General features: G+C 38.4%; 1 protein-coding gene across 5 annotated transcripts in view; it reads right to left on the bottom strand.

Annotated features, from left to right (window-relative positions):
• Positions 1 to 21,367, bottom strand: part of CACNB2 (calcium voltage-gated channel auxiliary subunit beta 2) — a 256,512-nt gene that overhangs the window by 88,966 nt on the left and 146,179 nt on the right. Inside the window, exon 1 of one of the 5 annotated variants that reach the window (XM_064505964.1) lies at positions 365 to 911. The exons of 3 other annotated variants lie outside the window; for them this stretch is intronic. In XM_064505964.1, the coding sequence (XP_064362034.1) occupies positions 365 to 433 (69 nt within the window). In that variant the 5' untranslated portion in view covers positions 434 to 911. Of the gene's footprint in view, positions 1 to 364; positions 912 to 21,367 lie in introns of those variants that run through there. One more of the 5 variants, XM_026098569.2, reaches the window with a different exon arrangement.

A 21,367-nucleotide genomic window follows, 5' to 3' on the forward strand; every position in this document is an offset into this window, starting at 1 on the left:
GCTATCCATTTTTATTTTAGGGCAACCTCTTTACCTGACATACTTTCCCCATCAGAACTGAAAATGGCTCATATCCATCTCTGCCCCTCAGCAAAACATGTAAATGACCACAAATCAACTTCCAACTAACAAAATCTGTCTGGACTCAACACACATCCACGTATCGCCACAATGGAACTAGTCACAATGCCAGAACAGCTCTATAAATAATGACAGCTCTGATTTCTCTCTACATCTCCCTGCATACAAAACAGACTTCTGCTAATTCAATCAGAATGAAAACAACTGTCCTCACCTTACTGTATTTCTCTCTCTCTTTCAGTAACATATATAAGCATATGCCAATAATGAAAGCAGGGCTTACACAGATATCAGAATTCTTCAGACGTCCTCCTTTGGCTCTTTTCAGAAGCCTGATCCAGGTGGCCTTCATTAGCCAGACAGCTCAGTTATTGTCCGCAGCTGCAGCGCCCGGCACTGATCTCATAAAACATGTGCACACTGAGCACTGCAGAATCACTGCTCCTTTCCTATCCATGCTCTGCTGTGAAAGCCTTCCTTCTCTTCCCTCTGCCTTTCAAGCTTTCAGCCTCACTGTTTCCAAGTATTCTCGTGCAATTAAATTCTCAAATTTTCTCATGCCAGTAAAAAAGACCACCAAAAAAAAAAAAAAAAACCCACACACCGGCACCAAAAAAAACCCCAACTTGAATAATAAAAAGGTAAAATAAGCCAGACTTCAAGTAAATGTTGTGAGAGATGCTTCAATTGATAACAAACTGAGATCGACGACAAAAAAATACATAGGGCTTTTTCCGTTTTGTTTTGGGGGGCGGGCTTGGCTGTTAAAAATAGTGCTTATAAGAGAACCTTTTAAAATCCTGTGCAAAATATATTCAGTGACATCTGCAAGTGCAAAGTTCATTTCATCTCTTCCTAGATTGGATGGGGGTGGGGTAACCGGCTTTTCATATCACTGGGCATGCTCCATATGTGCAGCCTTTTACGCAGATGCTCACATCACACTGTGCTGTTAGCCTATGCCAAATTGCCATTTTATATCTCAAGGGTAAACAGCTGGAAAACGCAAGGACCCTGCAAAACTGGAATAGCTGGTACAGTGTCTCATTTTTGTCATAAATGTCTGTTACAAGCCACACATCTCTCAGACGCTCAAGTTCTGCCATACAGAGCTTCCCTTAACTGTGAAGTACAGAGCTAGAAACTGAGCTCTGTTACAAAAGCGCAAATCCCAAAATATGCCTGTTGAGCAAGAATTTAACCCCCTCATTACTGTTTATATTTTTCTGACAGAAGCAGATGACAGAAGCAAAGCACACCTGCGACATACCACATAATACATAAATATTAGACCCTAAAATGGTAAAAGTGAAACAAAACACTGAATTTGTATACTCAGCTTTTTAGTCAGTTACAATCCATGTAATTTCATAAACTGACATAGGAATGACATATTATGGCGACATGCACAATTCACTGACAGATATGCAAAATTCTAGTTTAAAAAACCTCATTGCAGCTGATTGAAGTGCCTGCCTTTGATATAAATGCACAGTAAACACAAAAAACAGACGATAATAGAGATTACAGCTGAAAGCAGCGGTCATCCACGTGAAGTAGTATGTCCACATTTCCTAGGAAGTTAGAGCTCTCTGGCTGTGAAGGACCAAATTCTGCCATTGTTTATGTCTGTATAATTACAAAATTACCCCATCACAGGTAATGGAACAGCCTGCATTTAACCACTATTAAAGCAAACAATAGTTGTCACTAGACTGACAGTGTAAAATAAAGGTAAATTTTAACTTTCAAAATATTTTTCCCTGAAGCCCATAATAGCTGCAATTTCAAATTTTAATATGCTGTCTTTGAACTGACATCAAGGAAATTATTCTCTAAGGGATATTTTGCTTACCAGGAGCACAAATACATCTACTATGTTATATTGATCTTCTAAAACTATAATGCATCCTGAATTAAAGCAAAAGGAGCAGAAAAATATCAATAAAACATAAAAACCTTCCTCAAGTTTTTTGAAAAATAACCAGTCACCATAAACTCTTAACGGTCTTTCACATTTGACTTTAAAATTTCCTTTTGCTGCACCTTCTGATATCTTACCACTGATGGAAACAGTGGCAAAAGATGAGCAGCAAGAAGTCGCCTGAAGTTTAGTGTCAGCCTCAAGACTTCTGTACTCCTTTGATCTCTGCAGAAGCTTAAATGCTGTTCTGGTTAACACAACAGCCGCCAATGCTCAACACCACCATTTTTACCGCTGCATTAACCAAAGCCGAGACGGGGAAGAAACCCTCCTACTAAAGCCCCAGCCCCTGGGAAACGCAGAAGTCCCACAACATCCAACCCCTGCAGAAAGGACCATGTCCAAAGCCTTCCCGAGCCCCGCAGTTCCAGCGTGCCTCTCTGACGCAGATCTAAGCACGGTGTCATAAATCAAGCCCTAAGCAACATTATCTTTAAATAAAAGAAGAAAACAAATGAACAAGCCATTAAGTCTGACACTGCAATCACACGACTGACAGTGTGGGTGTTAATGTTCTGCAGCAGTTCCACTGTGAATACATCATATTTTCCACTGATGAAGTGGCATGGCATCACTTTTGCTATCATTCATTCTGCCGTCCAGAAGCAACACTGCCTAACGAGTCATTGACCCGTAAAAAAAAGTCAAGAAGCTCAGAAATGGGATTCTTGTCTCCCATCACGAGGCAGGTGCCTTTCTCATCAGGCTGGAATTGCTAAAACTAGAATTTCGTCTTTTGGGCCACAGAGATCATTTGCTGTGCTGGTTGTACCTTGTGCTGGCCACAGTCCCAAACCACATCCAAAAAATCATAATGATTCAATTTATTTTAATTATATTGACAAATCACATGAATCAAACTCAACATCGCATTTATTTCCCAGTAGGACAGACACAGCCATGCAAGTTTTCTGTGGAAAGCAGAAGCTGGGAGCGTCTTCAGTCCTTGAATACAGAAAAAAAATTCAAACTCTGAAATCAGGGCAATCTAGTAAAAGAGGGACCATACTATTACGATTAATAAATTCATAAACTACTGAGTCACTTTATATGAGCTAAGAATTTTTTAATCTCTTTAAAATCTAAAAAAATCAGTAAAATTAGTTTTCAGACTTAGACAAAACTACAGTGAGCTATCTTGGAAATACCTTGAATATTCAAGGAAAATCATGAGATAAGGCCAAGTGGCTGTATATTGTCCATTCACAACAGATGTGGAGACCAGATTATCTCCAGGGGTTACACTAGTTTTAAGGGTTACTCCAGAGAGCAGCATGAATCTTTTACCAACTGCTTCTGAACTTCAGCCTTTCAGGCTGAATTTCAGCAGGTTTTTGTCCCATTCCACTGGGACACGGAAGAGCTGCAGTGACAGATGCCCTTACAGCCCCTTCATTCCCTCATCTTTTATGGGAAGCCACCGGATAATAGGGAGACAGTTCATTTTCATAGTTACCCCATCACTCTTTTTTTTTTTTTTTGCTTTTCCTTTTCTCATAAACCAGGTTGTCTGAAACATCGTTTGCTGTTTTAATGACATGCTTGACAGCTATTTACCAGCTATCATATAACTTATTATATTAGATTATATGCGGTCATTTTATAATATGAAGCCATGCTTTTCACACTGTTTGTGGTCATACATGATCATACTTCAGCTTCCTCTTTTTCTTCAAGATCATACAGCCCTGTAATCTTCTGTAGTATTAGAAGTGTATCATCTTTAAAATACTGGGTCATTCAAGTAAAAAAAAAAAGCTTTGTAAACATATTTTCTGTTACTTTCCTTTACTCAGAGGTATAAACTCCTCAGTCAATTTAGATGGTGCCTCTAGGTCTCTCTCATTTCTCTTGTTAGTTTTCTGCCACTTGCTGCACCTATGCAAAATGTCTGGGCACGTAAGGACTTCTTTTCACAGACTTTTGTCAGTGAAGTTGGAGCCTGAAGCACAGATTCTGCCTGCGAAGTGTTTTCACTTTCATAGTGTAAATCACTTGATGGGTGTAGTCCCTCACCTTCCTACTAAATTCTTTCTCTGAGTTAATAAAACTATCATTACACTTGCAGATTCAGTCACGGACTTTATATTACACCATCTACAGAAAAATAAAAGCGATTCTGTGATTACCATGTGTTTCTCTTCAATTTGCTAATCCCATTTATGAATTGGATACCATTAGGACAACTAACTTTCCCAACTCCCCAAAAGATTCTCAAATAATTCTCTATTTAGAAAGATCGAACAAGTTTCTTCAACTAGGGGCTTTTACATTATTATTTATTAAATGAAGACATGATGCTGTAAGCAAACATACAACAAGATTTTACAGGGAATAAAGAAGTACATGTAACCACACACCTATTCAAACTCTTTATTTACAATATTGTGCTTTTTTTCTCCTTGATGTATCTATCATCTCTTCATTCCTTTACTGCTGACAAGAATTTTAAATCCAAAAGGATAAATATATTTATGTCCTCATTTGCTTTATATTTTGAATATGAAAAGCTAAGGCCTCACTGTGCTAATAAGAACAATTCATTTCAATATCCAGGATTAATACATGCATATTGCTAACTGCTAGATTTCTAAACTTGGTATATTGTGGTATATTATATATAAGGTATATATATATTTCTAATATGGTATATTATGTCCATCTCTTACTTTACTATGTACTACTACTTCTGGAGTACCAAGAAGTAAGAAAATAGGAAAAAAATATTGAAAAGTCATTTCTCTAAAGTTTTCATTTCACTCACAATTCTTAAAACTGATTCAGACCAAAAGCAAACGTGCAGTGTTAAATTTTAGCATGAAGTGAAAATTCTGAGATTGGAAAATTTTACTTATGCCCACAGGGAATATAGATTGTCCTTTTCCATCATCATAAACCAATCTGAAATCTATGGGCCATACAATTATTTCTTTTTAAAAGTAAAGTAACTGCACACTACTTGATTATACGAAAGTCACAAGCACTCCCAAGAATAAACCATCGAAAGGTACCTCAGTTTGGCAAAGTGGCCATAGTCGGTGAATGTGAAATCTTCTTACCTATGAAGTTTTCTCTAGAGCTCTGAGCAGTGTCACTATCTTGAATGATGGTAAAAAACGCAGAAAACACTCTTCTGAGAGTGCTCTACAATGTTATATTGATGTCAACATGAATTATATGGAGGTAGTGTTTTCACCAAAATACCACACTAATTCTGATTAGTTGTTTATTTCAGTAACACTGTTTGGCGTGCATGGCACGAACCGAAGAAATATAATTTAACCAGGAAAAAAGGAGAAAGGTGACATACTCATTAAGGGGATATTACTCAGGAGTTGTTGGCTCCTTGGGTAAGGGCCATGGACACTCCACAGCTTGGCAACCACTAAGTCTAGTCACGATGGCCTCCCCGCTCCTTGGCACAGCCCTTGTAGAGCTTGGCCATTTGCCCACTACTCACATTTACACTTGAGTGCAATAAAACTGTGCTCTCCCATAATTACTATATAAGGAATGCTAGCAACTCCTACCGTAGTCACTGAAGCCCTTTGCTATGTTTGCTTTAAAAAACAAAACAACATCAATCGGTATCTTTTTGTTGTTGAGCTAACTGGGCATTGCCTTGGCAGCTACCTCCACAGGGGACATTGCAGTAACAGGATGAGTGAATTTTAGAACAGCTGGGAGCTTTAGGGTGGGAATGTGATTAAAAAGGAGATTATACAGGAAACCAGTCTCCTCTCTACCCTTAACATGACTTTGGCAAGCTTGATCGCAGCACCCAGCTGGACATTAACAGCTTTCCAAAATGTTAATCCAATCGACAGCTGGATGAAAGGAGAGTTTTTTAAAATAGCCTTTAGGTTGGCAGAAGCCTAGATTTTGGCTTTCATGAACCAGGTAAGCAGTTGTACCAGGTATTTCAACAGGAAAAAAAAATCACATTTGTCCTCACATTTTGATGATATTAGCCTGGGTGTTTGCTTTTGTGCTGCTGTTCAATTAAGAAAAAGTAATATGAATTTATATTTTTAGAGGAGTGATTGGCTTTTGTGGTTACTCTTCAGAGAAATTATTTTGCAAATATGCAGATTGTTTCCAAAAGTGCAGTTGCAGAGTCCAGAATAGTTGGTGAACAAACAAACATACAAATCCTTCAGAACTACAGCTCAACTTTCCCCAAATCTGTGGGATGCTCTACTATATTACGGTTTACCATTTATTGCTAAAACCATCTAAGAGAGAGAACTATTTCAGGCCCTATTGTACTAAGCATTGTAAAAATCACAAACTGAATGACAAACCCTGCTTAAAAGAGCTTGCGGTCCAGAGGACGAGAAAGCAAGCAGAAAAAATGGAGCAAGGAAGGGATCAAGGTAGCAAATGCAATGGAAAATAAAGCATTTTTAACCATTCAGTAACAGCATTGTGACTCATCGCTTGCATAACCATTGTGGGTTGTTGTTTAAGTAAGTTTTCTATATGTATTAAGGCAGAGATTAGTTCTGTGAAAGCCTCTGAAGGAGGATAATCTGGTAGCTCTGTATATTCTGACTGAGAGATTCTCCCACTTAATGAGACAAGAGAAAGTTTAGAAGTGCTTCTTAGGAAGAGGGCAATGGGAACATAAGGTGAAAAGAGGTCTCCTAGCTTATCAAAATATGCTTTATCAACAGTATATCATATAATCAAGAATTGTGTCGTTTTTTAGAAAAGGTCAGATTTGATTTTTCACTGAGGCAATTAATTGCATAAAGAGGATGGGATTAAATTATTGATGATTTTCAACTGTACAGAAAAGTCAGAGCAATGACAGAGTTTAGATGTTGCCAGTGGAACAACTCAGAAATGGGTATCAAAGCAAGAAAAATACACCAAAGACACGACTGCAAACTACACCAACTTGAACCCTCTCACTTTTGTCTCAGACTGTCAGCTCACACACAGATATTAACGCTGGTTGATTCATGGTAACTTTTTAAAGCCATGGTAACCTGATCATACATCTAAGCCCTTAGGCAAAGATGAGGCAAGATTATTAGTAAGAACAGAGTGAATTTTGTTGTTGTTTACTAAGACAGAAACAGGTATAAAAAAATGGGAGGTTTTCAGGAAAAAAAGAAAAATATCAGTTTTGACTCTATTCCTATAACAGCTGGACATAGCTGAGGAGATATCACAAAGGAAGAACTTCAAGTTGGAGAGAGACAAGTCAGAAAAAAGAGGATTTTATATATAAAATGATATGAGCTGATATACAAGGAAGAGCATAAGGAGAAAGGAAAAGAGTGGCCTAGTCACGAAATTCCAAGGGATCCAAATGGAAAAGCAGAAATAAGGAAAACACATCTGAGAAGACAAAGAAGAAACAGAAAGACAACTAGAAAAGAACACACTCTAAAGAAAAGCATGGCAACTATCATCTCAATTTGTCTCAGCTCAGTTAAAAGTGCCAATTTAGATTCTGTGTTCCAGATCCTTAGTATATTTTTATCTGGGATGCTGGCTCAAGTCATTAAGATTTTCTGCATACTTAAAAATAACTCCTTTGAAAATTTAGCATGAAATGCTGTTAGCAATAGGGAATTTTGAAGGAAAAAAAAAAGAAAATTATTTGATTTGCGTTTTATCAAATTATTTGATTTGTGTTTTATCAAGTTATATGTACAATCCATCCTTGATTTAACAATTAAAAATGTCATCTACTCCAAATATTTTTTTTTACTTGCTAAAAATGTTGAGGTTAAGTATATTCACTGAAATCTTCCATACTCTATTATTTTGAATGTAGCACTTTACATGTGTCTTCTTGTTTGCTGCCTTTCCTTGCTATACTGTATATATTACTCACCTGTTTAATTATCTTGTTTCCATATATCTTTATGAGGTAGTTTGGCACGCTTGCACTCTGAAGAAATTGCTGGCGGACTAGTTGTCCAAAACAACATTTTGGGGTCTCTGATAAGTTTATTTTCTCTCCCATCTTGTACCTCTGAAATCTTGATTTTTCTAATCATGATCTTTTGTGAATAGCAATCAATGATTGTCATGAAACAAAACACTGCAATTTGCTCACTGCTTATATCAAAATATTTTTTCTTATTAGTATCTTTGTTAAATTGCCGCACATTGAAGTCTAAGGAAATTATTTCATTAAGTGTTCACTAATCCAGGCTCACTGAAAGCTCAAGCTTGTAAAACAGTGGTTCTGCCGTGATTCAGCAAAGGTATCTCTAGCAGGTGTGATCGTCCCTTAAGCATCTGCAGTCTTGCTCTCTGTTAGTTACCGCCAGAAATACCAAGTGCCTGGCTTTCACACTGCATGGTACCATTTACTTCAGGACAAAAACACTACATAAAATACACATATCATCATCATCAGTGGTCTTAATGTACACTCAGTTTCCAAGTATGTCATAAACCACATAAATCTTTGTAGTTGCAGGTGTTAGTCTTTCGCCCCAGCCTTCATCTTCATGTATACTGCTCGATACGGAGCAGGACGATTGCTTTAAACCCATTACCTGCCTTCTTTGTCTAGCATGAACCAGAACAAACCTCTTGCAATTTTCCCAAGAGGATGACGTTCCTTACATCATTTACCCATGGAAGGATTTCTAATAATTTCTAATCATCTGATTTCAAGAATACAGCAATGCCCAATTCGCATCAATGCAAGTCTCCTTGGAAGGTGTTTTGTCCCTCCTGTCTACTACTTGTAAAAAATAATAATCTTAGAACATTCTCTCTCTCTCCAGCATTTCATATCTTCATAATTTTTGTTCTAAAATGAAAATATACCAAGTTAATGTATAGACTGCAAGATACCAACAATTTGACTCTAAAACATATCTAACCTAGCACATCCGCACAGGTAGAAAGGGTGAGGACATACAGTGTGTGCTGTGTTATATTAGTGCAGCTAATGTATTAGCTATATATTAGCTAGAGAAGCTAAAAGAAACACTTCTTAATCCACACGGCTGCGACTGCTAATACGGCTTCCCCGACTGCATTTTGAAAAAGGGAGGCATGGAAGATGAGGGCAAGACAGACTCTGCAATTCTGGCTCGTCATTCCATTGCTTACATGCTGCGTTTTTCAGAGCAGTATCTCTGCCTCTTTCTGAGGCAGACTGAAGTCTCTGTATGCTATAATTCTTGCATTGTTATGCCTCTGTTGCCCATCTGCAAGCAAACTAAATTATGAATATGTGAAAAGTATATACAAACCTTGTTTACAAAAATAAATTAGTGAAAGGTTGATTATATATCATCTCTAGTAACACAGAAATCTAAATGTATTTTCATTACAGCTAAAACAGATGTTGTACTCCAGACTTGTATTAGCACCATTAAGAAGTGAATGTTTAAATAAAAACAAGAGGTTAAAAAAGTGGAATATATATTCTAGGCAACCTGGAAAAAGAAAAGTGGCAGCTACTGAAGACGGTGATGATGATTACATGCTAACCTGAAGGAAAATAAAATATAAACAAATTGTAATTGAAAAATTAAAGGAAACCAAAAAGACAGCACCACATGATCTTTTTCAACTCAATGTTGAAATATTTTTAGTATTCTGGAATGTTCAAAGCTTAATGAAGTAGAACAGCTACTTTCCAGGAAAACAAGTAAACTCTGAGTTTTAAAATATTTGAGACTTACAAAAGCAAAAATTTTCTGGTTTTCAGGCATAGAAGAAACACATCAGGAAGGACTTCTGATTCAGAACAGATTCAGCCCAGGTCAGGAGAACACAATACAGCCTACCTCTCTTCTACACATCTACTCCCGCAGAGGAAGCATCAAACCGTGGACCACTGGCTGCCCTTTATTTACTGCTGCAATACTGAGTATCACCACAGAGCATATGTTTGATTCACTGACAAATCCAAAATGTTCAAAAAGAATGGCTCAAGAATAAAATATCTACATGAGCTCTCTCCTGTGTCAGAACTACAACACCACACCACATTTTAAAATCACGGGACCAGAGGATAATTAAGGCTGGACGGGGCTTCAGGAGGTCTCTTCTCCAACCTCCTGCACAAACAGGGTCAGCTGTGAGGTCAGACCAGGTTACTCAGGGCTTGATCCAGTCTGGCCTTGAAAACCTCTAAAGACAGAGACTGCACAACTCTGTGGGCAACTGTGCCATTGCCTGAGTGTCCTCATGACAAGAAAGCTTTTCCTTATATCCAGTCTAAACCTCTCCTGTTTAAATTTTCATTCTTTGTCTCTTGTCCTCCCAGCCAGCACCCCGGTTTCTGCTTGAGGAATTGCCACCCAAACCTGCCACTGCACAATTGCTGCTGCCATCTCTGCACTCCTGCAGAGGGCACAGGCATACTACAAAGATGCCACTGACGTCGCTGTTCCACTGCACTAACTATCAAGGCAATCCAGTTACGGTCTAACTTGTAACACCAAGAGACCAAAGAAGATAACGGAGCGCAAGAAGCGACAGTCACATACACCTTGTCAGTGCAAGAAGCAGCAGTCTTCCCAGGTGCCTCGCCACCCTCAGAGAAGTCTTTGTAAACATCATGGGAGTAGAGAGGAAGGATCTGAGAGAGTCATGGGGCTGCTTGGTGGGGAACGTCTTATTTCATGGGAGAAGTTAGGGGAGGAAGTGTGAAATTGTGTGAAGATTTAACAAGTTGAGGGTAAAGGCTGGCAGCATCCTCCACTCTGCCACTCTCTCTTGTGAGACTGTGCAAGAGAAAAGAAGTAGGAGTCAGAATGGGCTGTGAAAAATCTTAAAAGCAGTAGTTTGTGGATGGGTGAAGTTCTGCAGTGGAGAAGACAGGAATCAGAAGGGAAGAAAAAGAAAAGAGAGGATCTATAGCCAAAAGGCTAAGCCAGAAAAAAATGATCTTTAAAGCAAAACAGATGTTGATGTAAGGAGACTGCACTGGTCAGCAGGTAGTAACAGGAGATGTAACACAGTGAGTGCAATAAGCAAACCTCCTGTGGGATAGATAGAGGTATACATAATATAGATGTAATAAATACAGTCTGGATGAGAGGCTTCAGAAAAGATACAGTTGAAAACTTAAGAGGTCTGAACGAAAGGCAAAATTTTTCAATTATTTCCAAGGGTAATTGAACAAAACAGTTGGGGAAAAGTGAGAGAGAACTGTTTTGGACAGCCAGGTACATTTGACCCTTCAGTGTGCAGGGCAGAGGGCAGGCCCAGGACACCGCAATAGTTTCTGAAGGCATAAGCATAAAAATAACAGGTGAAATTATTATTTGGATGAGACTCTTGAAGATGTAAAGGAAAAGAGCGGACAAGGAGCAACTGCTATGGAACCCCAGTAGAAATCAGGTAGGTGGATGACTGGCATCATCCATGCCACACAGAGGAGCACCTACACGTAACACAGCAGCACGGAAGAAGTAACAGAAAGAAATAAGAGAGAAAGATTGCAAGAATGTAAAAGATAGATGGCAGGCCAAGGAGCATTACTGAACTTTTACTAGTTCTCACCCCTCTCCAATTTAACAGCAAAGAAGATCACAAAATCTGAATTGCTACAAAAGCAAAAGAATGTATTTTCTAGGATGAAAAAATATATAACAATATTGCCAGACAGAAAAATGACCACAATACAATTTGTGCTTACAGGCCTGGTATTATAAGGAGCCTTAGTAAGCCAATATCTGCAATTTTTTAACAAAATATACTGCTGCATTTTTATAACATCCAACCACTTCCATCTCTAACTTCAGCTACTTTAAGTGGAACTTCTCAGTCTGTCAGTAGAAATAATATGTAACAGCTTTTAAAAAGGTATGCAGTTTTCTATTAGCACCAATAAATAGCAGGTAGATAACAGGCTTCTAAACTGAAGAATAAAATAAGCAGAAAGCTAATTCCACAACCAGTTTTTCAGGTTATGAGACTTCAGGACTCCCTTCACCTTCTGACTGCCTGAAGGCAGTCCCCAAAGCTGTCAGAGACAGAGAAGAACTGCAAAATGGTACAGAAAAACCAAAATGCATCATTTTTCACAGGTCACACCGATTTGCCCATTTAGTAGACATGCAGATTTTGTGTGTGTGCTCCTACATCAAACTTCAAGTATCTCTGTATTTAAAACCTCTGGAAGATCTTGCAGAGACACAGTGCCAGCTTCTTTGGTAAGGTTAAAGTCAGAAGACAACAATAAACACAAGACAGGCCCTTCCATGCTCTCAGAAGCCTGACTCCTACCGACTTTCAACAGTATTGATAGTATCTTCAATAGTACCTCTCCATTCTGGGAAAAGGAATTTAGTATCTTAAGTTGCTTCATTTTAAAAAATATTTTACATGAACTTTAATTGATTTAAATTAAGCCGAATCATTTCATTTGTAACAAAGCATTATAAACTTTACTTTAGGAAACTAGAACCTCACTCCCTAGATTTGCACTTCTCTCCTTCCACCACTCCTTCTGTTTTGTAATAATTATTCTATCTACAACCAGTAGTAATTCGTTAGATCAGCATCTCCTTCCCTGTTCAAACACCTTGAGTATAGATAGGGTAAAACAACAACAACTTCTTATTGTTTTTTCTCTCTTGCAGAAGAAAAGAAATGTTTGTTGCTGAAGTTGGCACAGTAACACAAATGTGCTCTTTTACAACCCCTCGTGTTTTGTTAGTTGTCTGGAGACATGGATCTTTTTTGTGATTTAAAAAGACATCATGTAACCTAAAGTCTTGTTCACTTTCAAAATCATCATAATCCATCATCACAATAGCAGTCCCTTCTTGTTTCCTCTTTGATTATGCCAAAATGGACCTTATTTAAATTGAATGGGTTTTTTTCTATTCACATTATAAAATCTTCCAGAGAAGTGCAGGGGACAGTGCTGTCAATTGTCACAAGGCAAGCTGATCCACAAAACATGTTGTGTAACTGTAGGACTAATCTCCCACCACACTTACAAACACAGATGTCCAGGTTTATTTAAAATAGCCCTAAGCGAAACAGTACAATTTGTATGTTTTTAAATGTATGATTATTACTAGGAGTTATTTGATTACAGAAAGATCTCAGAAATCTTCTTATGCCTGGGCTGAGAAGGCAACAACGGTTCAAGGAAACAGTATCAGTTGGACTGTATTTTCTCTCTCAGTCCACCAAGGACAGTCCCATCCTGCCTGTTCCCTAGATATTCTTCCCTGCAAAGTCCATCAGACCTCCAGGTCCACACTGATGAGGCAATTCTTTTCTACTAATGAGATACGGCTGAGCAGAATTACTCCTTCTCCATTATAAAGTTACATTACCAGGGGGAAGGGAGGAGAAATAAGGTATTCTGACATGCATGCATGGAAAAACTCATATAATCAGAAAGGTAAAGCAATTTAAATTATTAGCTGATATTAGCAAAAAGGTACATGGGTTGATTATATAAAAAAGAACTTTCTTGCTGTTAAGTTTTAGTGCAATATCAATCAGTGAAAGCAAAATTTCACATATGGTACTAGAGACTTGTACAATGAGCCTTACAATTTTGCTTAAGCATCTCTGAAGGCCACCCATGCTCTTGCCAGGATGTCTGCATAATAAATAACAGAATTATAGCAAACAATATGAATAATTCCATCTTAGAAAGACCACAAGGTAATAAAGAGAAACAGAACACAACTTTCTTAAATGTATGTGGTAAACCACAATATGATACATATGATAAATTGACTATACTGGAGCACCAGTCTAATGTCCCATCCTTCAATTATCACTATATAGCTCTACTGCTACACTTACAAGGAAAGCAGATGAAGGCACCGTGAATGACAGCTCTGAGATTTCAGGGTTCTGCAGGGCATCTCACAGTAACTGCAACTAAATCACTGGCAATTCCTGGACAAGATGAAGACTTCGAAGACAGAGCTTCGATTTAAAATGTAAACCATGGCAATTTCTATTCCAGTAAGACTTCTATATAGCCTGCTTTCTCTGAATAGAATCATAGAAAAATATAGGGCAGAGGGGACCTCTGGAGGTCAGCTAATTCTACCTCCTGCTAAAAGCAGGGCCAAATTCAAAGCTAGATTAGGTTGCTCAGGGCTTTGTCCAGTTGCGTTTTGGAAATCTCCATGGATGGAGATTTTGCAACTTCTTCCAGACAGAATTGTACTTGTTAACCTCCTATACCAGGAAAAGTTAAGTAAATTCTGAAAGTAATCTTAATACAATAAATTAAGAAGCTATATGACATTTAAGCTCAGAATTTAGCCTGCTCAGCTGCTTACACATCCAAAAGAATAAAGCACAAAGGCAATTTCAGTCAAGCCCATTTCTGCACATGAAAAAACATTCATTTTTTTCTTCACTGGAAATAATTAAGTTTCTTGTTTATTTTGGGGTAAACATGCTTTATAAAGGACATGCAAAGACCTTCTTCCTATCAATATTAAGTTGTTCCTTAAAGGAATAGCTTTGCAATAAAATTATATTATAATAATACAATACTGTATCAATAATTATGCATATACTAGGCTTGCTTCTATAAAACTGGCCTACTGTTGTTCCCACTGCTTATCCTTTTTGTAACAGTCTACCTGTCTATAGACTTAAGAGCTCAGGTGATAGGGAACACTCTCTTTTTGGATCTCTGTACCAACCTTAATATGCTTGCTCCAATAACAAGTACTTTGATGTAAGCAATTTTTTTTTACTCTTTGAAAATTTGCTAAGATACTTAGAGCAAAATACAGAAACTGTCTTTAAAAAACCTTGACGTATTTAAAAGCAACATTTATTAAATCCATTTGACTTGTGACTTGTTTATAACAGTTAAAGAAACAATAAAACTATAGTGTACATCATAAAAGACAGTATGTTATTCTAGCATTGTAAATGCCAAAAAATTCTTTGCCTATCCACTCATGTATTTCTAAATATATTAAAATGTGCAGATTCACATTGTGTTATAAATGATAGCATACAAAGAAACATGCACATGAGAACTTCTCAGGGCTTTCATTCATTCAGTTCTCAGAAGCTTTTAAAATTGCTGGTTCCTATAAGTCCTATAATTATAGCAGTCATAACACCCAAAGTTTCCCTAAATTTTCTCCTTGCAAAAATCTTAGACATTAATCTGGTCAGAGATGCATAAAATAATAAGTAAGTTTGTCATGGTTACTATTACCTGTTTCTATGCAAATAAACCATTTGCTGAAAGAAAAAATAATAACTCTTATGGAAGATGATCTAACCATCCCCAGCATTTCATGATACTCATTCATCAGCTAAACTTGTTATCTGGAAAGTAACATTTAGTGTAAGTAAATAAACAGTACTGCATTAGTCAACACAGTTGCTTATTTAAAATCTGAAGAAGGAAAGTCTTCATGAAGACAGATACCAATGGTTTTGTTAGAGGTAGGTGGATTTTTTTTTCCCTAGGCTTCCTGAAAGCCAATATTGAATAAAAATAAATAATAGGTTTAGGCTGATCAGCTGTTGCAGAACTGGTTCATCAGACCTACTTACTGTAAACATCTGGAAAACAAAAATCCATTCCCACACAAACACACACTCACAATCTGAAGTGGAAAATTAAAAAAAAAAAGAAAAGGAATTGTGTCTGGAAGACATTATCAGAAAAAATTGGGAACAGATAATATGAAACAGAACCTTTGGCTTTTAGTTCCCCTACCTGGAAGGCTCCATCAACACGGCATTGCACTATACCCAGATCTCCTGCTAGGAGTGCTTAATTTAGCTGTCAGAACCAGGAGAGTGCTGAAAGGCCAAGGGAGCAACAAGCTACCTAGGCCGCCAGACACCACCTCACACGCTGCTGATGGGGGCGAGTAGCTGCAGTCCCTGAGACAGAGCCCGCGCAGCAGGCAGCCGGCCAGGCCAGGCAGGCAGGCGGCCGCTGCCGGTAGGCAGTGTGAACATGCCTTTTTGACTTAGCTTTCCCTATGTGCCGCAGGGGAGTCACGATTTCAACTTTTCGCATAAAACATCTTGTATGTATACCCCTTGTGCTAACTTATAGCCATCAGCAGCCTGGGCAACGTAGTGATCAAAACGCGCATCACAGGTACTTAACCGGAAAACAGACATTAAAATAACCCCGTTGTTAGTGGCACCACATTGGAGCCCCTGCAAAATCCAAAGTTTTCTTGTACTGTTCTCAGGCATGGCATACACATGCCCCTTTTTTTTGGCTGGAGACATTCAAACTACCTTTTTCTATGCAGCCACGACCTTTCTGTGTAGGGTCTCACCCTGACAGTTATATAGATTGGTAACTTAAAGCATGCACGGCATCAGTATCTTTTACCACAAGACTCCTCTAGCTTCTCAGGTCTCCTGCCATTTAGGTAAACAGGAATATGTGGCACAACAGGGACTAAGTTGTAAATAGTTGCCCAAAGCCTGGAAATCTGTATATACAGGTGTGCAGAAGAATTCAAGCTAATTCAATATATTGTGGCTACGTAAATCAGATAAGCACAACAAATTAGCTTGCTAGCTCTACGCTGCTATGGCTAGATGACTCTACTATTAACACTTGTTATAGCTACAGTAGGCTACATTCAATTCCCTCACTGAAAAATAGCCTTATTTGTTAGCATCAAGACATGTAGAGCAAATGACAATAGGGAAAAGAAAAACTCAGTTATTTCTGATCGTCTAGTTATTTTTTCTAGGAGTTCATGCTAGTTCACTTCAGTGAACTAAACGTTCCAGCAAGAGATGCTGATTACTGCTTTGCCATACTTAAAACGAACCTGGAACTAGTTAATAAATCATTAAATATATCCCTAAAAAGACAATGGCCATCACTTACCTACTCAAACAGAACAGTATTTTAACATATACTGTATTTCTGAGAACAATTCTACACAACTGAAACCAGATAGATGCTTTTAATACTCCTCTTAGTCATGGCTGCACTTTCCAAAACACCTCTGTTGCAAACTCGTTCACTTGGCTTTGATTAACCTGGTTCAGTTAAGGTTCAGGCCTTTACTGCAAGATTTGGTACACCAAGAACTGATTTGACTTTTCTTGTCCCTTGTTTTCACTTGTATACAGAAATATATGTATGAAAGAAGAGAACCATAATGCTATGTGGTTTTGTGTAATAAATAAAAGTTGCATATTCTTTATGAGTTTAGCTGCAGTGATTCAGTTTAATCAGAAAAGTATTTGATTCTGTCTTAAAAACTTTGCTAAATAAAAAAATTGTGTCTGTGTTATAATGTATATAAGACAATAAATCTGTACATTTCCTTATTACCAAATTCTGCAATTAAATCATTAAGTCAATTACAAAGCTTGGTCTAACACTAGCTTCTGCTTTAGGCAAAAGTCATCTTGCCATAGCATTTTACCTGTACAAAGTTGATACTACCTAATAATCTCAGCCCTCCAGGCAACTAGGCAGTATTATCACATTTATTTCCTTCAGCTGAAAAACCTCAAACCAACACCAAGTGATTTAAAAGTTCTGTCAGGACTCAGTGACATCAGAACGCCTAGATGCCACCTCTTGCCAGCTCCCGAACACGCTTCCTCTCCGGCCAGCGCTGGCTCACAAATGGAAACGGAGGTGAGAGCTCCGGGCTACCGCCAGCGAGCAGGCGGAGGGAGCACAGTCGCAGCTCTCCGCTGGCCTCCACCCTCTGGTTTTTCACCAGCGCCCATCACGTGTTTGGAAGGGGAAGCAGGAAGCAAAGGAGTAGCCAGGGGAACTCAGGCACAGGGCACGCACATGAAAACGCTTCCAAGTCTGCTTGCCCGCACTGTCTGTCCATGTGGTTTACAAACACGCTGGTTTCCTCTCATTATTTTTCTGCACATTTGTAAGCTGGGCTACAGTAGGCCTGCCAAGCCAGGCCAGTTCCCAGGCTCTTCATCACCTCCTCTCTGCTCCATAAACAGAACTAGTGATTTTCTCCCTAGCCATTTTATCACTTGGATCCGTTCAGTCTAGTTTGGCTTCTAAAATCCAGAAACCGTGTAAACTTTGTTCATGTTCCTGGGCTCCCTCTTTTGCATATCTCAGTTACAAAGCTCCTTCTCAAGCACCGTAAGCTCTCAGCACAGCGGCAGGTATACTCACTGCCTTCCTCTGTGTTCTTCAGAAGTCACGCAGCACTGAACTGGCAGGAAAGGACCCAGGTTCATCGGTGTCATTGTTGTGCCTTGTATTTTCCATCAGAAATATCTACTTCCAGAAGTTAATTCCTGAGAGAGGGTCTCTGTCCTTAAATTCGGAGAACACAACATACCTCAAGATGCTATGTATTCAGTTATGTTATGCTCCGTGTGAAGGACAGCTAACCTACAGTTCCTAGTCTTGATTCAGCTTGCTTGAACATACACAGCACGGCTTACAGCCTGCCTACTGCCTGCTCTTATCACCTCTGTGGACCTCCCCACATTTTTCTTGCCAATTTGTGTGTTGGATCATGCGGCAAGATGTAGGGGAAGGCAACAGTAAAAATCTTGAATATACTGTCGGTATTCAAAAAGGCTCCACCCTCAGTCTGGATGAGACTGAGTCTCAATGGAGATGAGAGAACAGAGGTATATAAAAGTCCAACAATAATATAGTTATTAAAATAAAAGTCTACTTCAGATACACAGAAATTATAGGGAGGTTAGTCTAAGCACCTGTTTTACTCTGGAAAAAAGAAGTATGGTCACTCCAATTGCACAATTTACTAACTGGAAAGCATGCTGGATGTCTTTGGAAGTAACGCGGGAATGATCTATACCTCTCTCTGCATGAGCTCATTAAGGTTTTCCTCCTTAATGTTTTTCTCTCCCAGCTGAATCTGCCTCAAGAGCTATTCTGCTACACAATCCCAGCCAGTGGCTCTCCCAGGCTTCCCTCAGGGGAATCCCAAAACTAACAGGCAATGCTCAAAACACAGCTGAGACATCTCCGAGCTAGTCATGGGGAACGATGCCATACAGAATGACCCTCATTTTTCCAATTTAGGAAAGAAAAACTGTATTGCTTCTACGCTTTGGCTGCTGCAGAGAAACCACGGGCAAAGGGTTGCTATGGGTGACACACAAATCCACATTCAACTCTGCATGTGAAAACATCTTTCTTTCACAGAGACCTCTTCTTACTAAACCCCTGTTTTAGGCATGAATAACTCCATTCCTAGCACACGTGTACGACATTTATAATTGAAAATTAATGAAATACCAGCATTCGTTATGTGTAAAGAAGGTATTTTTAAAGCAGTTTACCAACATTAACAAGTTAAAGCTCTATCATTACCAAAACAGAACTAGGTACCACCGAACATTTTAAAGGCAGAGAATAAGAATCTCAAGTGACATGTTCAAGGACGGACACGTGACACTGCAGTAAAGTTTGGAGGCTACATATAATTTTTCTACCTTTCCAGTCTGCTTCTAATCCACCAGACTGTTCTTCTCTGCTCCTCAAAATACATTCACATCGTCATTGCATATGTCACACAACTTACTCACAGTATTAGAACATAGTATTAGAGATATCAGAAGTTGTTGCCTTAGGTTGAACACTAAGGGGAACATGGAAAAGTCATCGCAAAATCTCAGGCTTAAATTTTTACAGATTTCTGCCACAGGTAATTTGCAGAATTATGCTTGTAATAAGAAATTTGCAGTTCAAGTGAAAATGCTCCCTAAAGAAGCAATCCTGATTTACAATTTTTAGGCATGTTTCTTTGTTAATCTGCAGCATGATAAAAAAAGAATACTATTGCTAAACAGTTACATGTGACTCTGTCCAATTTTAGACAATATCTCTATTATCCTTTCTCTCTTTAGTCAGTTTATCAAATAAGGTAAGTACTGATAACTCAAAATAAATGCTAAAAACAAATCAACATCTTATCCCTACTGATTCCTAGGACTTACAGTAGCAAATTTCTCAAATAGGTGGGTTTTCCATTCTCACAGCAAAATTAGGCTATAAACAGTATGCTTGCTGCGAATGGAATCGAGGTTTGATTGATTCTCTAATGGCACTTAAAAAACAATTATTCTCAAACCTGAAGGCTTTTTGACTGCTTCAACATCTTTCACTGTTTCAGACATTTACCAGACAGATTTCCATACTTTTAGAATATAATGCTACCCTTCAGGTGCCATAAGTGTAAGTGGCATCTATCAACATCATTTAGTTAATATTCCATGAGAAGTGCTCCATTCTACAAAAGGACATAGGTGAACTCCAGGGAGTTGAAGGTTTAATTTAAATGGACAACTTTTAAACTCTTGCCTGGAGAATGCAAGTGACAAACGCTGGATTTACAAAGCAAACATCACGTGGGTTTGCTCTGGACAGCCCAACCAACTCACTGAAATGATAAAAAGGTTTTCCGTTCTTCGTAAGAATGTTTTCAAAGAAAAAACTGTAAATCTGGGAAACTAAGAGTTTGCGAGTAAAGTTTTGAGTGTCTTAAGAAAGGTAAAAACAGTTACTTAACAGCAAAAGTCTGAAAGTTGTATGCAATAAAGGAAAAAACATACTTTGGTAATATTTTAATTATATATGTAACTAGGAGTAATAGGGAAAAAACATGATAAAGGAGGCTCAATACTGAACATCAGGTATTACTTCTTGAAAGCATGATCCCATTATCTGGGTGCTCCATCATCTGGGATACATGAAAAAAATGAGAGAACACAAAACACAAAGGCAATACTATTACACCGACAAAGACTCAGGAAGCTAGCAGAGGGGTTTTTTTTGTAGTAATATACACAGCATAACAAAACATCATCACTATATTTCTCTAGTCACAAAAAATTATAAAAGTATCGCACTCTTGTGATACTTTAAAAATATCTATAAACAGCATTTACTAACAAAAAACGTTCAATAGACCAATTTCCCAGAAGCTTTAGATATTAGATTTTATTAAGCCTTTTTAGATACACAATTAAACCGAGGAGAACTGAACTGCAGGCACTGCACTACCAAGAGCATTGCTACATGTAAATTCAGCATCCAACATCAAGAGAGGGGAACCCACAAATCTGAATTAAGGAGGCCCCCAGTGCACCGAAGAAGACCAGAGCCCCCAAACTTCACAGTACACTGAACAGGCAAATACTGAAGGTAAAAGTGTCTTGAATTTCCCACTTCTTTCAGGTTATGCTGTTTTCTCAGAGCTGCAGTCAAGCTTCTCCCTTTTTGTTCAGGTTCACAGGTTCGTTCTTCTCTTCTACTTGAGATCTTTCACATTTCCCACCTCTCTACTGTACGTGCCACTAATGTATGGGCTACTCTGGGGCCACAGAACTTTTCAACTTTCCTATTGA

This window comes from Dromaius novaehollandiae, chromosome 2 (assembly GCF_036370855.1).
Source record: "Dromaius novaehollandiae isolate bDroNov1 chromosome 2, bDroNov1.hap1, whole genome shotgun sequence".
NCBI classification, from domain to species: Eukaryota; Metazoa; Chordata; class Aves; order Casuariiformes; family Dromaiidae; genus Dromaius; species Dromaius novaehollandiae.